The sequence below is a fragment of the Buceros rhinoceros genome, unplaced genomic scaffold, assembly GCF_000710305.1.
Source record: "Buceros rhinoceros silvestris isolate BGI_N320 unplaced genomic scaffold, ASM71030v1 scaffold1511, whole genome shotgun sequence".
Classification (NCBI taxonomy): domain Eukaryota; kingdom Metazoa; phylum Chordata; class Aves; order Bucerotiformes; family Bucerotidae; genus Buceros; species Buceros rhinoceros.
In genome coordinates, this window is record NW_010394612.1 from 46,859 (window position 1) to 61,659 (window position 14,801).

Here is a 14,801-nt window from a genome sequence, read left to right on the forward strand (position 1 = left end):
AGCCTCTAAATGAGAATGTCAAGTGAAGTGAAATTTGGTGCTCTGTTCCAGGGCCTTGTTAATCTCATGTGTGGTATTTTTTGTTTGGTTTGGGATTTTGGGATTTTTTTATAAAGCCAGTAGGAAATACGCAGTCTTCAAAATTTTGTTAGACTGATAAACTTATTTTTTATCTTTCTGTACTAATTAGTTTTCACCATGATCTGGCAAAACTCTGCTCTTTCTCCCTTTAGCTGACCTTTTTTACCCTGTATCGTAATTGTAAGGTGAATTTTTCAAGCTGTGTTTGGTTTGGAATGTTTTCTAATGGCTTTGAACCTTCCCTAATTTTTTCAAAGAGGTGCTTTAAAACAAAAGAAGTTGGAGCAAGATAAAGTTTTCAAGTTTCTTTTTCACCAACAAGATACATGTAGCATTGCATTAAAATTTATTTATGTATAAAATATATATTTAGTCCCACCTTTCTGGAGAGATTTATAGAGTATTTTCTATTTCTTCCATTGCTGGCTTGGGCAGGCCTGTGAATTCCAGTGTACGTACTGAACTGCTCTTCATACACTCTCCTCTGTTAATACTCCTGGGATTAACAGCTTCATTGTTATCTTAGCTGCTTTCCTAGTGTTCTGCAGTAATTAGACATTCTCAGACTTCTAACATAACTGATGTTTTTGTAGAATGCAAGCTGTCTCATTCTTATGCTTCTCTATCCAGTTTCTTAATATTCAGCCAAGTAACAGGAAAAGGCAGCATTTAAAAACTGCCTATTTTTCAATACTTAAAGTAAAGGCCAGCGAGACATCTTAGATAGTTTAGGCACTAAGACCACGTCAGTAAACAGCAGAAACCCTCAAAATGGAATTTCAGTCCCCATGAGAAGAGTTTGTCTAGGTCTGCCAAGAGAAATTGCCGATTATTATTTTTCAATGAACTCTTTGTTTTGGGATTGTGCCATAGGCAGCTGATTCTGCAAGTATCTTTCCCATGTATTTTATTGTTACAGGTGTGCATCTTCACCACTGGTGAGGTGTCTAACGCAAAGGGACTACAGCTTTTAGAGTGACATTACAGATCATGGTTTCAAGACCAATTTACATATTTTTTTAAATGCTTGTGTTCTCTTTCTTGTGTAGATACTGAACTAATTGCCCTTGAGTAGACATTACTAGCAAAGAAAGTAGTCAGCATAGCAATTTTAATATCTTCAGTTAAATAGAGGAATACTATATAAAATACGTGACTTCCAGCTAGATTTCAGTTGTTCTCCTTAGAACCCTTACCGCCCCGTCCACATCTCTGACTTCCCCCTGGCAGGAGTACTGCTCTTGGGTTGGGGGTTTGACTTCTTTCAGTGCTTTTTGGATAGCCAGTCTTTGCTTCCTGCTGCTTTGAAGCATATATTCATCAGATTGTCTGAAAAGTAAATGGACGTGTTGTCAAACAAGGCTTTTGCGCTGAAGGCAGGTAGCCTGCTGTCCGTTCCTCCTGACTAAGCCTTCACTGCTACTGATGAGATCTTACTGCGGCTGTGATTAGATATTATAAAATTAATGCACAGAAATGTGGCTGTCTCTGCTGTTGTTGTCTGCCCTTGGACTTACACGTTTCTAGGGCTTGTTGTTGAGAGGGGTGGGATGGGCCTAAACCTAACTTGCAGTGTGTTTTCTGCAGTGATGGGAATCACCAGGTCAAAATCTTGTTCCTTTTGCTTTATTTCACACTAAATGTGGAACAGAAATGTGGAAAGACAGTTTAAAGACACAGTTTAAATATGTGCAACTGCAGCACGTGAAGTTGAAAAATAATATCTGAACCGAATTAGGTTTTTCATCTGGCAAGATGACTATGGTTGGTCTTCCCTGTGTCAAAAAAAGATTATAAAGACTGCATAGCCTGGTGTGACTGGGCAACTGTGCAATATTGTTCGATTAAACTGAGACATGGTTTTGCGTTGGGGGAAATTTGTGAATCCTTTTTGTACGGGTCGTACCTGAGGTGTGTAATGGCAGTAAAACTTCAGGTATATGTTTGTTTTAAGATTAGTTTAGAATCCCTTCAGCTGCATGGTTCTTTTTAGACATTTTATTAAACTTACCTTGAAAGGTTTCTGAAATACACGTCTCAACAACATGTATTTCTATTTCTTACATACTTATGAGTCCTGGAAAGAAAAAATACTGTTGTTATGTTACTTCTATTCTTTTGTTGCTATTTGCACATTTGTGAGGCATCACAAATAAGACCAGTATTTCATACTGTCTAGTTTAAAAGTTTTATCCTTGCTTGTCTTTTTCACAACTAGTTCAGAACATAGATTGTAGAAGGATAATTCCAACAGGGAAACCTCAGGATTCCGGGTGACTCTGCCTTTTATTCATAATTTGTATTTCTTATTGGTTATATGGAATTATTTTCTACAAGCCTGTACAGCACCATAGACCAATTTTGCTTTTAATTATGTTTACATTTATACTTCATATTTATGGTATTTTTACACAGGTTCGAATGCAGGCATTGAAATGCTTCTCCGTGCTAGCCTTTGAAAACCCACAGGTATCGATGACTCTTGTAAATGGTAAGTATAATGCTGCTGGTGCTTATTTGACGCTCATTTTCTTGATTGGCTGAATTAGAATTACTTGGAGTTCTCTTGTTGCTTGCAGTGTCGGTTGATGGAGAATTGTTACCACAAATTTTTGTGAAGATGTTACAAAGAGACAAGCCTATTGAAATGCAGCTCACGTCAGCCAAATGGTAATTTTCATCGGCAATTAGAATGCAGTAGTACGCAATTTAATACTTACTTTTTAACTGTTTCTGTTTTGCTTGTTGTGAAGTAATGTGCAATCTCAAATCTTAGAAATAATTTTAGTTATTTTTTGCATTATCTAAATCCTTGAAGAAGTGGTTCTCACCTAATTAACTTTATAGTGTTACTTTTGCCCGTCGTATGTAAACAGGAAAAAGTGTGGCTGGGCAGCAGTTTTGTCAGGAATGTGTGTTCAGACATGGGTTTTCATAAGCTGAATTGCAGTTTTCACAAGTAGCTTGGATTTTATGGTAAGTTTTGCTTTGAATAGACTATGGTTGATCATATGTCCTTGCAGAGTGTAATACTGAAATACCACGTAGTACAAGTTAATGTCCGTGTTGCGCCATTCAGAGGGCTCCCTCAGGTGACTGGGGCTGCGTTGAGGATTGTATGCACTAAGATGGTGAGAGCAGAGCTAGTCCCTCTTCCCACCTGTTTTAATTATAATAGATTATTCTTTAAGCTTCATGTGCTCGTGCAGCAGAATTAATGTTATTAATTAATTTTAACTTTCCCTTCTGGTGTGGGCACATTTCTGTGTATTTGTACTCATAATGACTTTGTACCCTGTGAAAAAACGTGACCAAGTTCCTAAGAGCAACACTAGGGTTATACTTGCTTCGCAAACTGATTGACTCCCTTCTTCTTTTGTGGTGTTGATAATAATAGAATAAATTCCTTCGGAGCTTAGAGAGAATTATCCATCACTATAAACTACTAAAATTAAACGTAGCTCAAGAGTTTGGTCACTGATGTATTGTTTGATTATTCTTTTAGATTTTGACGGCTTATTTTTGACCTGGATCAGTGAGTTCTTTCAGTTCACCAAACAATTTCACTGACACTTGTCTCAGTGCCAGTTCTTGAGATTCTGTATGGGGAGCAAGTAGGATAGGTAGGATGGCCTCTTTTGTAATGTTTCCAGGTTATGATGACTTAACCCATTCATGAAAGCAGTTAATAAATGTGTATGTGTGGGTAGGTTGTCTTAGGTGATCCCACTTCATGTGGGAGGTCTGTCTGGGGTCTTCCCGTGCTCTCTTCCCATTGTAATTGGTCTAGGCAATCTGTTTCCACTGGGTTTGTTAAGTGGCTTTTACTGAAAAAGCCAAGTTAAATTAACTGCATTGGAGCAGTCTCAGCTCTGCTTATGTGTTTCTTTGAGAATTCAGAGAATACATAGAGAATTAAGTATTTTTGTTGTTTTTTTACTGATCTTGAGGTATAAGGCATTGTCACAAAGGTGAGTTAAAAGAATTGTTCTGGCTCTGACTGTCTCCTTGTTCAGACATGAATGCTCCCAGGTCTGTTGTTCTTTACCAATCTTCTTCAAATTGGAAGAAGTCGGGTATACAATCCCATCTTTTGCTATTGCTTTGCAGTACTTCAGCTCAAGTAGTCCTTAAAAAGCATGGAAGAAAATAATACGGTAAAAAACAAAAAAGAAGACTGCAGGAAAATGGAAGACAAACCTGTATCTTGAGTTTCAGATTGGGTTTCTAATTAGTCCACGGGCAGTTATCGTTCTTAGTAGGGCACTCAAGGCCTCATTTTCACGACAGTCGTGGAGGCTTGTGGAGTCATATTGGTTTTTCTTCTGTAATTCCATTCCCTACTTGATTCCCTCCAAGCTGCACCATCTCTCTTTTCTAATGAGAATAGGTGAAGTTGTCACAGATCCTTTTTCTGCTTTGAAATTAGACTCCATACCTCTTGAATGAAATGGAGTAAAGACCCTTCACTTGAGCGGCAGTGTTGGCACAGAGGGAAAAGCAGCTACAAGTGAAGCAGTAACCTTTTCTACTAAAATTGCCAGAATTACTTCCAGCTAAGCCAAGCCTATTTTACCTGAAGTAAAAATACTTACTTCATGTTTGAAATAGAGTTCTTTGTCTGGCAGATAGGGTCTAGTTGGACTAAATGGCAACTGCTAGATGGGTGCTTTCCTCCTCACTGCTGAGGTGTGAAAATTAGTATTTCCTGCTGTCAGCCACAGGGCTTGGAGAGAAGTTTATAAAATTATCTCTGTGCCAAGAGTCAAGTCTTATCTTTTATCTTCTGAGAAATAATATGTAAAAAGACTTCTGTTTATGGGATTTTGGCTACGTCTGTCACTGGTAGGTGTTTGGAACAGGATCAGTGGATGTTACCTTCTAAGACGTGAAAGAACCTCTTCAGGCACTTGGAAAGATCTCAGGAATGCAGTGAAACACAATGTGGTACAGTTCATTAGCATATTACTGCCCCTTAGCTGAGCAATTACAAGGGACCCTATGTGCTCTTTTGACCTGCCCAGCTGAGGGTTGAAACATACTAGTTTTAAGTTGCTTTTACTGAAATTCAGTTAATTCCTTGGCCTCAACTTGGGATTCTTCAGCCCCAAGCTGTGATAAAACCCAGTTACAATGGGTTACAGTTCAAAAGCTAAAACAAAGGATACTTGACTGTTCCTGCACTGAATGCAGAGCAGTTATCCTCCAGCTTGATTCCACTTCCTTGTAGCAGAGCATGTAAAAACTATAAATCACTTAAATATGAAACGTTTTTATTAGTGAGTAAACTACTTTGCATTTCTGGTAGCTTGGAGCACAGTTACGGGTAAATTAACAAAGCAACTTAAGCATTTGTCTGATGATGTGTGTCAAGATGGTAGTTGGAAACCTTGTAGTTGTCTTATCCACTAAGTAGTTGTCTAATATAAAGAACAAATGCTGGCTTGATTCTGTGTCAGAGACTTAGCAGATTCATCATTAGCGAGGATGTACTTACTCCAGCAGCGTGTTAAGACATACCTGTAGACAAGCATCACAACACTGCATCTCCTAGGCTAACGCAAAGCTTGAGTGGTTTCTGACTATACTCGGGTTGGTAGCTGTACCAGCCCGGTGTTGATATCTCCGGATTGGTTTTAGTGCTCACCCATGCTGTGTGCAGCAAAGGACAGGTCTAAGTATATCGCTCCTTTTTCTTAATGTGAGTTGTTCATTTTAGGGATTTTTTTTGTTGGTAAAAAGGTTTTGTGGACAGATGAGTTTGGTTAGACCTTTTCTGACCGTTGTGTGGTGTATGTATTGATTGGTGCTGCAGAAAGGTACTAGAAATCTGCTTAAAAGCACGCCTGTAGTAGTTTGTTCGTGTGCCCAAGTTTAAGTACAAATGTATTTAAATCAATGGTAGAAGAAAGGGTAGAACAGGTAGAACATTTTGTTAGTACAGTTGGTCGTTCTGCAGTGTCTTACTTAAGTGCATAAAAAACCCAATGATAGATGAATGTATGTTTCATTATGTTGTTACAGCCTTACTTCCATGTGCAGAGCTGGAGCAATACGGACAGACGATTCTTGCATCGTTCTTAAGGTGAGCTAGTTAATCAGTTTTCTGTTTAAAATGGTTTTCTCAGGTAGGGCTATTCTGGTTTTGTCTTGAATAAAAATAAATATCCCAGAGTTTGACACACATCCATTTATGGTCTGTAATCATTTTGGTAACCGTTTGTAAGTAACATAGAAACAGCATTACTGCCTTGGTTTCTGTATGAACAAGGCACTGGTTTGTCTTTCAGTAGCTTATTTCACAAGGCTGTAGTCAGAGCACTTGCACAATCCATGTATGGAGTCTGTCACAAGCAGATGATTTAGAGGTTTCACAATATTTTTGTGCATTTGTCTCCTTCATGCTTGAGCTAGGGAAATTTGCAAAAAACTGTAACTGTCGTGCTGAAATACTGGATTTTATTTTTATACTGTGTGACTTTATGAAGAAGTTCAGTACAGAAAACTTCATTAAATACCATAGGAATGTAACCTTTTTCTTAATAGTCATGCTTCTATAGCTAGTCAAATGGGAAACACAAAAAGCTGTTGATGAGCAAGCGTATCAGCTGGAGAGCAGCTAACGCCAATGCTGCCTGTTTCTCCGTGAGCTATTGAAGTATTGCTGTAGTACTGCAATAGGAAAACGTGTTTGCTTTCTTTGATACTTGCTGTAGTCTGGCAGGCTCCAAAGCTTTCAGTATGTTTTTAGCATCCTTCATTCCAGAGAATAACATATAGTTCAGACTTAAGGAAATGTAACGTAAATGCCTGAAAAAATAGTTTTGTCTTCCTGTGTGCCTCTATGCTGAGATTAAGAAGACCGCGTGTGCTCTTGGGATGAGCCTAGCAAGTGAAGGGTCTAACCAGCAAAGCAGTCATTGTCAGGATTTCATGGTGTGTGATCTCAGACCCAGTAACTTTTTACAGGAGTTCTTTATCTTTGGCTGTGACAACCCTTCCGTGGTGTTTGGCCTCTCATGAACAGACAACTACTAAGTGTGTGTGCGACTGTAGAGTGTGCTGCAAGTCCATGGCAACGTGGATAGCTGTGTGTACTGCTTAAAGCAACAAATGCCGTCTCTTCTGACTCTGGTCTGGTGCAAACCCCCCGATGGCTCATGCAAGCATACGTTTTAAACTGGAAAATTATCACTAGTGTCAAGAGCTGTCCCTTAGTCCTGCTTCTGTGTAATGCTGGGGAAAGTGTAGCTTGTGTGTAAGGTACTGCAATAAGAAATCATATTCATTCCTCTTAGTATCTATGGCCATGGAGTCTGGCACATCTACAGCTTTTGTTGGTGGCATTTTGGTATTTTTCATGCCAGGTAATCACAGACGAGAAAGCCCTGTGTTGTCTGGGACAAAGGCACATCCCTCCTGTCTTTTTACACAAGAACGTCCAAAATGCAGTTCATTCCAGTGTTGATAGCAGCATCTGCTCTTAGAACAAGAGAGGAAGCCAAGCTGCATCCTTCTCCCTCATTCTCCTACTTAGCATTTTTTCCAGACTGACACTTCATTACCCCAATCTTTCTTCTTTCTCCTTACAACACCTGCAAACTGAGGGCTACAATTCCATGCTTCCAGCCTTTTTATCTTGCTCCTGCAAACCCCTCGTAATTCTTTTGAAAAATTCTTTCTTCAGAATTTTCCCACTGTCTGATTAACCGCGGGCTCTGTCCTTGTCAGGATGTGTGGGTGCCAGAGCTGTTCTGCTATGGGGAGGAGAAACAGAGGGCTACTGCTGTAGGCAAAGGGAAGTTATTGCTGGTAACTGGCTGCTAACTCTTTGTGTGGAGCTACACATGCTCTGCTGTCTGGGATGAATGGGTAACTGCAGTCCTTTCAAACCATTAAGAACTGATTTGCTTGCCAGCCTACAGCCATAGGAGCACTTTCTTTCTCCTGAAAGCTACTTCAGTGCAAATATTTTAAGCTGTGGTCTAAAATCTGTTGTAATGCTTGAGAGTAAATGTAAGAGTGAGGAGAGAAGGAAAGTACAGAACCTTGCCTCCTTGTTCAGACAACTCAGGTAATTTCTTCTGGGATCACTCCAGGAGCTCATAGTTTTAAGATAACACACTGTCTCAGTCTGCAGTCACAAATCCAGACACAAATTGTTTGACCTCTGGTGAACTAAAACAAAGCAATGCCCTCCTTACTTCTTGGAAATTATTGAAGAGAGCTTTTACCATTCACTATCAAACTTTCTTCATTTGGAGGACAGTCAGAGTGGTGTGTTTCCTAAAGGGTTTTGATTTATTTTTATTGCCCAGTTTGAGTAGTGGGTTGGCCTGTAACACGTGAAGAAATTAGATCAGTTGGGGTAGGGAGAAGGCTGATAAATGATGGATTTGATTGGAAGGGAAACTCTCTGGAATCCTAATAATGAAAGTCGCTTTTGTCCAGATAACCCTGATGTGTCACAGCGATATCATGTGAATTCAGATTCCATCTTTACAGTCTGTTTTCAGACTTTTATCAGACTTTTCTGGGCAGAAAAGGTCAGGTGTGCTTTGTGGCTCTTCATCTTGCACCTCTAATACAGTCCCCTCCTCCTCTGCATTAATTACGTTGTACTGACATGTAGGTTTAATGCAACAGTTAAATCCTTCAGAATTCTTGATTTCTTTAATTTTAAACAGATGGAAATGCTAAAAGTTGAAAAATATGAGATTTGTGTTCTTGGGTGCTTGCAGCCAGTGACTTAACATCTAGCCCTTGAATTCCAAGAATTAGCTCATTTCAGGCCATTTGACCTTGGAAAGAACTGGAAAGTACATAATTTTTGTGATTTAGATGTGGAATTCCGCTTCTTTTTTTGCTTACTCAACCTGAATGTCATTTTTGTGAGAGCTCATGTTCAGCTTTCATGATTTTATTTATACTAGGCTCAGTTTTTAGTACACCTTATGCCAGCTTGCTAATTGAAACTGGTGATATTTAATCATTATGGTGCAGTTCTAATTTTACAGATTAAAAAGTATAGCAATAATTGAACACCTGAAGGCTTTTAAAGCAAACTTTGAACAAACTGGCACAGGTCCTAGAAATCTCACTTTTGGAAGGAGGTAATTTCTGAGGGCTCCTTAAATTTACCAACCTTCAGCAGCAGCTAACTTGTCTTAGAAGAGTTCTGGTGAACTTCTTAAGGAAGCAGAAGTTCTTTAGGTGTGTCTATGCTATAGGAAGCCGTTTTCAGCTATTCAATCCAAAAGTCTTATTTGATATCTTAAGAGACAGATAAGCAGAGAGGAGGTGCTCTGGCTCACTGGATTAGGTGCAAGATTCACAGCCTCAGTGGTAATCCTTGTGGTAGCGTCTACTACTTTGAGAAATGTAGGCATGTCCTGTAACTCCACTTCCTTACCTGTGGAAGGCAGATAAGATATTTATCTGTTTAATCATTTGAACAGTCAATTGATCGATGTTATTTCAAGACCCCAAAACATAACTAATTTTCTACTAGCATAATTCTGTTGAAGTTGGTAGAGTTGCGCAAGCAAAAACCTTGATATTATTCCTCATTCATTTTCATATTTCTGTTTGGTGAGGCTTGAGTGAACAGTCCCAACCATTAGAGAACTGGTCTTTCCAGAGTTCATAGAATGCTTTGTGTTGGAAGGAACCTTCAAAGGTCATTTCATCCAAGCCCTGCCCTGCAGTGAGCAGGGACATCTTCAACTAGATCAGGTTGCTCAGAGCCCCCGTCCAACCTGTTCTGGAATGTTTCCAGGGATGGGGCTTCTACCACCTCTCCAGGCAACCTGTGCCAGTGTTTCACCACCCTCCTTTGTAAAAAAATGTCTTAGTTCTGTCTAGTTTGAATCTCCCTTCTTTTAGTTTAAAGCCATTACCCCTTGCCCTTTTGCAGCAGGCCCTGCTGGAAAGGGTTAAGTGCTTTTCAGTGAGCTTCAGGTAAAGAAAAATTTGATTGTTTTTAATGTGTAAAGTAGAGAAGGTATGACAGTGTTGTCATGTGAGTGTAACCAAGGTAGGGGGAAAATAAGATCAAAATAAGGTGGAATGGATCTGGGTTTCAAGTGGACTTCGTTTCTGGTTGAGCAAACATGCTCCTTGGGAGTAGCCTTCCCTTCCCTGCCACTCTTAGCAGCCAGCATGGGTCAAGAAAGCCCTGAGATTATTTTTGACTGTATTGTCCTTAGTCAGTCCTAGATTGCAAGAGGGCGGGAGTGCTCAAGTACTTCTTGAAGGCAGCTTTGGGAACTTCTGGTTCTTGTGTGTAGTGAGAATAAACCTGTGCAAATAAGAGCCTTTGAGCAGATTTTTTGGTTTTATTTTTGGTGTTTTTTCTTTGACCGTAGTCACTTCTAGACATTGCATTCACACAGACTAATTGTGACTGCATGAGAAATTGGTTGAAAGTGCTTATTATATACTTAGTAATGTCTGAACAATTCCTCTGTGTGTAGTCTTTAAAACCACTAAAATCTTTTTGTCTGAAGGTACCAATCTAAAGAACATTGTGGAGAATTGCAGTAGGATAGCTGTTTGATATTTTTTTTTGTGAGCTTCTTTATGAACGTAGCTGCACTAAACAATGGTGGATTTGTTTTTAAACTTTTCAGACTCTGCCGTGTTTGGTTCGAATGTGTAGTAAGGAAAGACTGCTGGAGGAGCGAGTAGAAGGAGCAGAAACTCTGGCCTATTTGATTGAAACAGATGTGGAGCTCCAGCGAATTGCCAGCATTACCGACCACCTCATTGTCATGCTTGCGGACTACTTCAAGTATCCCAGCTCAGTGAGTGCAATCACTGATATCAAGAGGGTACGTTTCCTTACCCAGTGCTGAAGCTTTGAAAAATGTGCAAAACCAATAACAAATGGGCTCAGGATGCTTTTTTTTTTCCTATTTAAATGTTATAATTGAGTTCCTCAATGATTCTTGATGCACTTAGTCCCCAAGTCTTTGATTGCTCTCTGCTTTTTCTGGAGCTTGTATTATCCAAACTAGAATTGTTGTGTATATCTGGACTCCCTATTCTGTAGAAGGATGCTGCCATTCTTCTCTATCAAAGATAGAGAGATGGGCCATGGGTAGTTTCATACACCTTCACAATGTGAGTTTCATTATGTTTTCCAGAGAGAGCAGTGAAATACCAGACTGAGACATCTGCCATGTCTCTTTGCAGGGTTTAAACGACTTACCTTTGGGAACTGGTACATTTCAGCTTCATGAAAGCTAATAGTCCATGTGATGAGAGATTGATTTAAATTCTTAAGTCAGGTTTTTGAAAAATGTTGAGTTCAGAGCTGGTTCTGTTCTGTTAAAGCAGAAAAATATGTGGATGTCATGTAGCTTTTCACATTTCTAGTTACCTGCATTCCTGACAGGTTGGATAAACAGACCAGATATACCTTGTAGACTTAATTTCGTAGGTGGTGTACTAGGAGTTTTCATCTGTGAGTTTTGTGGGGTTTTTTTACAGATTTGCATACACTTTCCAAAGAACGAGTGGATCAGTCAATCTCAGAAGCAAAATTGCTTCTGATATTCTACATAGGGAAATATCCATTGCCTATTCCCTTCCCCTCTTACTAAGTCTAGTTTTTAGGGTAAAAAAAAAAAAAAAAACCAAAACAAACCAACACACCAAAAAAGAACAAACAAAAAAACCCCCAAAATGGATTACAGAGTCCTGGTTTTTCTCTGAAACTAGCCAAGACTCATTTCTCAGACTTCGAAGAATGGGACTGATTCTGCACATAGAACTGCCTGAACTCTATGCAAAAAATGCAAATTAAATATAAAAAATTATAATTGCAGTATAAAATTAAGCAGAAGGAAGTTTAGCAGCTGATGGGGGAGTAATGGATGCTGGCTGTAGCATCAAAAATATGATTAGGTTCCAAATGTGAGTGGGGCAATTATAAATATTATGACATAGCTTTGAGTGTTCAGAAAGCCTGTAAAAACAGCCAGCTGGGAAAGCAGGGTGCTTACTTTGTGGATAATGCTTTGATTTACACCCTGTAAGGTAAAAACTGTGTGAGTGAGGACTCTGCCAAACAGATTACTTGCCTTATTTAAAATATTTTTAACACTGGTATAATACATTCTGCTCTAATATAGCTGCACCGGAGAGAAGTAATTTTTGACAGTTCTTTTATTTCAGCGCTTTGCTGCTTAATACAGGCAGTTTTCTGGCATTTTCTGTAGACTTTAAATATTGCATCATTTTGTGGAACCCTTTGGTACAGAGTTTTGAGGGCAGTCAGAATTATAGAATCATTCTCATTGGAAAGAATATTGAGGATGTCTGAATATGGAGGATGCCTCATTTTCTGTTCAAAAAAGTGTCAGTGCTGAGCTTAGATGAGATTGCTCAAGGCTTTGTCCAGTTGGCTCTTGAAAACCACTAAGGATGGAGATTAAACAAGCTCTCTGAGCAGTCTGTTCCAAAGCTTGACTGTTCTTATAGTAAAATTTTTATTTCTTCCTTATATCCAGTAAGAACCTCTCCTATTTCAATTTGACTGTTGTCTCTCCTTCTCTTCCTGTGCACTTCCATAAAGAGTCTGCCTCCATGTTCTCCTTGTGGGTTTTGGAGGGCTGCGGTTAGGTCTCTGCTCAGCCTTCTCTTCTGCTGGCTAAGCGAGCCAGATTACACCCCATCTGCTCCTCCAGGACTGCTCTCCTGAAGTCAAGGCTCAATAATCTGCTCCATGCTTTTCTCACACCTCTCAGGACTTGAACACCACTGGTTTATGTCCGCTTTAGCTAGTGCTCCCTTTAGTTATCATATCCTCAAGGAGTTTCTCCTGATTTGTGAGCAGCCTGGCCGTTGGTGCATCACCCTGATTCACCTCCTTTGCACCTCTTGAGAAGTTACCTTCCAGAAACTCCTAGTCAGCTTTCGCCCTGCTGTGCTACCTTTACAGCAGAAGTTGGAAGCTAACACCCACTTTAAGATGGAGGTCCTGTGATGTTGAGACTGGCTTTGGTTCCTACTTCTGCTTCAGTTCCCTTGATAAAACTTCTCTTGATTCACTGTGAACTGTTTTCACTTCTGGCTTGTTCCTGTAAGTTTCTCTTGGGTAAACAAGAAGAGGTTTTGCCTGAATATGGTCTGCATAGAGTCGTTACTTTATGGAAGTGTTTTGGCCTCATATTGTTTAAGTTGACTTATCTGTAACTCAGCAGAGAAATTAATCATATTTTTAACTTGAATTGTGTATTCAGTTGGTAAACGTGGACATCAGCTAGTGGAACAGCCATTCATTTGTGCTTCTGGCTGCACTGGGTGTGGTAGACCAAACCCCAGTAGATAAGCACTAGTTTACAGCAGTTAAGAATATTACTCCTGCAACTCGTTAGTGTCTAAATTCGATATCTGTGCTTTATTTAAATAGCTTGACCATGATTTGAAGCATGCCCATGAACTGCGCCAGGCTGCTTTCAAGCTCTATGCTTCCTTGGGAGCAAATGATGAAGATATCCGAAAAAAGGTAAGGCTGCAAAGAATGTCAGCAGTCAGGCAAAGATGTAGCCAAGGGTTAGTCTGAAAGGGACCTGCACCCTTCCAGATGTTTTTTTTTTTTTTTCCATAGTGGTGTAAATAGGTTGAAATGATAAGCTCTCTTCCTGTTATGTTAATGTAAATATTCAAATTGCTCTTTCTTTGCATGGGATTTGAACAAAAATTAACATCTTGCTGTAACAAAAATTAAAGTTTGTTTATGTAAATGTCCTCACAGTGATGAACTAGATCTCACAATAAGTTGTCTTTCAAAATGCTGTGGTACTTGCCACTCATAAGCTGTGCAGGAGTATTGTTGTGGCATGTAAGTAATTTCTGAAACCTGTGTTCTCAGGGACAAAATATACCTCTGTTGTCATGTACCCTATTATAAAACAGATGTTTTTCAAAAATAAGCCCTGGAAGTCTAATCATATGGGGAAAGAAAGTCAAAATTTGTTCCACGATTCTGAAGTGACAAAGGGGGCTTGCACTGTTGTGCAAAACAAAGCAGTTGGTGTGAAGGAGAACAAACTTTATCCACACATCGCAGGAAGGATTGGACGGTTGGAGCACTTCTGTAGTTCAACCTCTGTGTGTGACAAGTGAAGGGAACTTAAACAGTGATTAAAAGCAGCATTTTTTTTAAATATAAGCATGATGTTGCTACATCACGTGTGGCAAGTACTGGAGGCAGGAGAATTTTCTGAATTTATTTGCTGGTTAAAAGGGAAAAATAGAAGGAAGAAAGATATGAACAGAAAGGAGGCAGGAAAACACTGTTGAAAACATAACAACACTGTTGTTGGAAGATTTATCAGTGGGGAACCCTTCAGGATCTCTGGAATTCAAACCCATACACTTCTCTTTTGTTGCAGGATGAACTTTAGTCAATAGTAGGGATCCTTCTTTTGTATATCAGAGCATTGTTTTTAGTAAGTGGTGGGTGTGTACATGACAAAAGTTTACTTACTGTACAAAAGCCATCTTTCATCTGAGTATTAACTCCCTTTTATCTTCGCCCTAAGTGCTTGTGCTGGCCATGTCTAAGTGAACTGCTATGGATTTTTTCCCAGATGGCTCTACAAACACATCTAACCTGTAGTTTGTGTATATTGCGTGCACTTACACATGCTCTCTTCGTTTTAATCTGACATTAAGAGTAATTCATATATATATATGTATAAATATGTTCA

General features: G+C 39.4%; 1 protein-coding gene across 1 annotated transcript in view; it reads left to right on the forward strand.

Annotated features, from left to right (window-relative positions):
• The window catches only part of LOC104501447 (armadillo repeat-containing protein 8), a gene marked incomplete at its 3' end in the record, with an annotated part of 58,299 nt that extends 44,705 nt beyond the window's left edge, over positions 1 to 13,594 (forward strand). Inside the window, exons 7-11 of the mRNA XM_010145258.1 lie at positions 2,497 to 2,572; positions 2,661 to 2,751; positions 6,106 to 6,166; positions 10,713 to 10,913; positions 13,499 to 13,594. Of these exons, the coding sequence (XP_010143560.1) occupies positions 2,497 to 2,572; positions 2,661 to 2,751; positions 6,106 to 6,166; positions 10,713 to 10,913; positions 13,499 to 13,594 (525 nt within the window). The remainder of the gene's footprint in view (positions 1 to 2,496; positions 2,573 to 2,660; positions 2,752 to 6,105; positions 6,167 to 10,712; positions 10,914 to 13,498) is intronic.
• Positions 13,595 to 14,801: the final 1,207 nt, after the last annotated feature.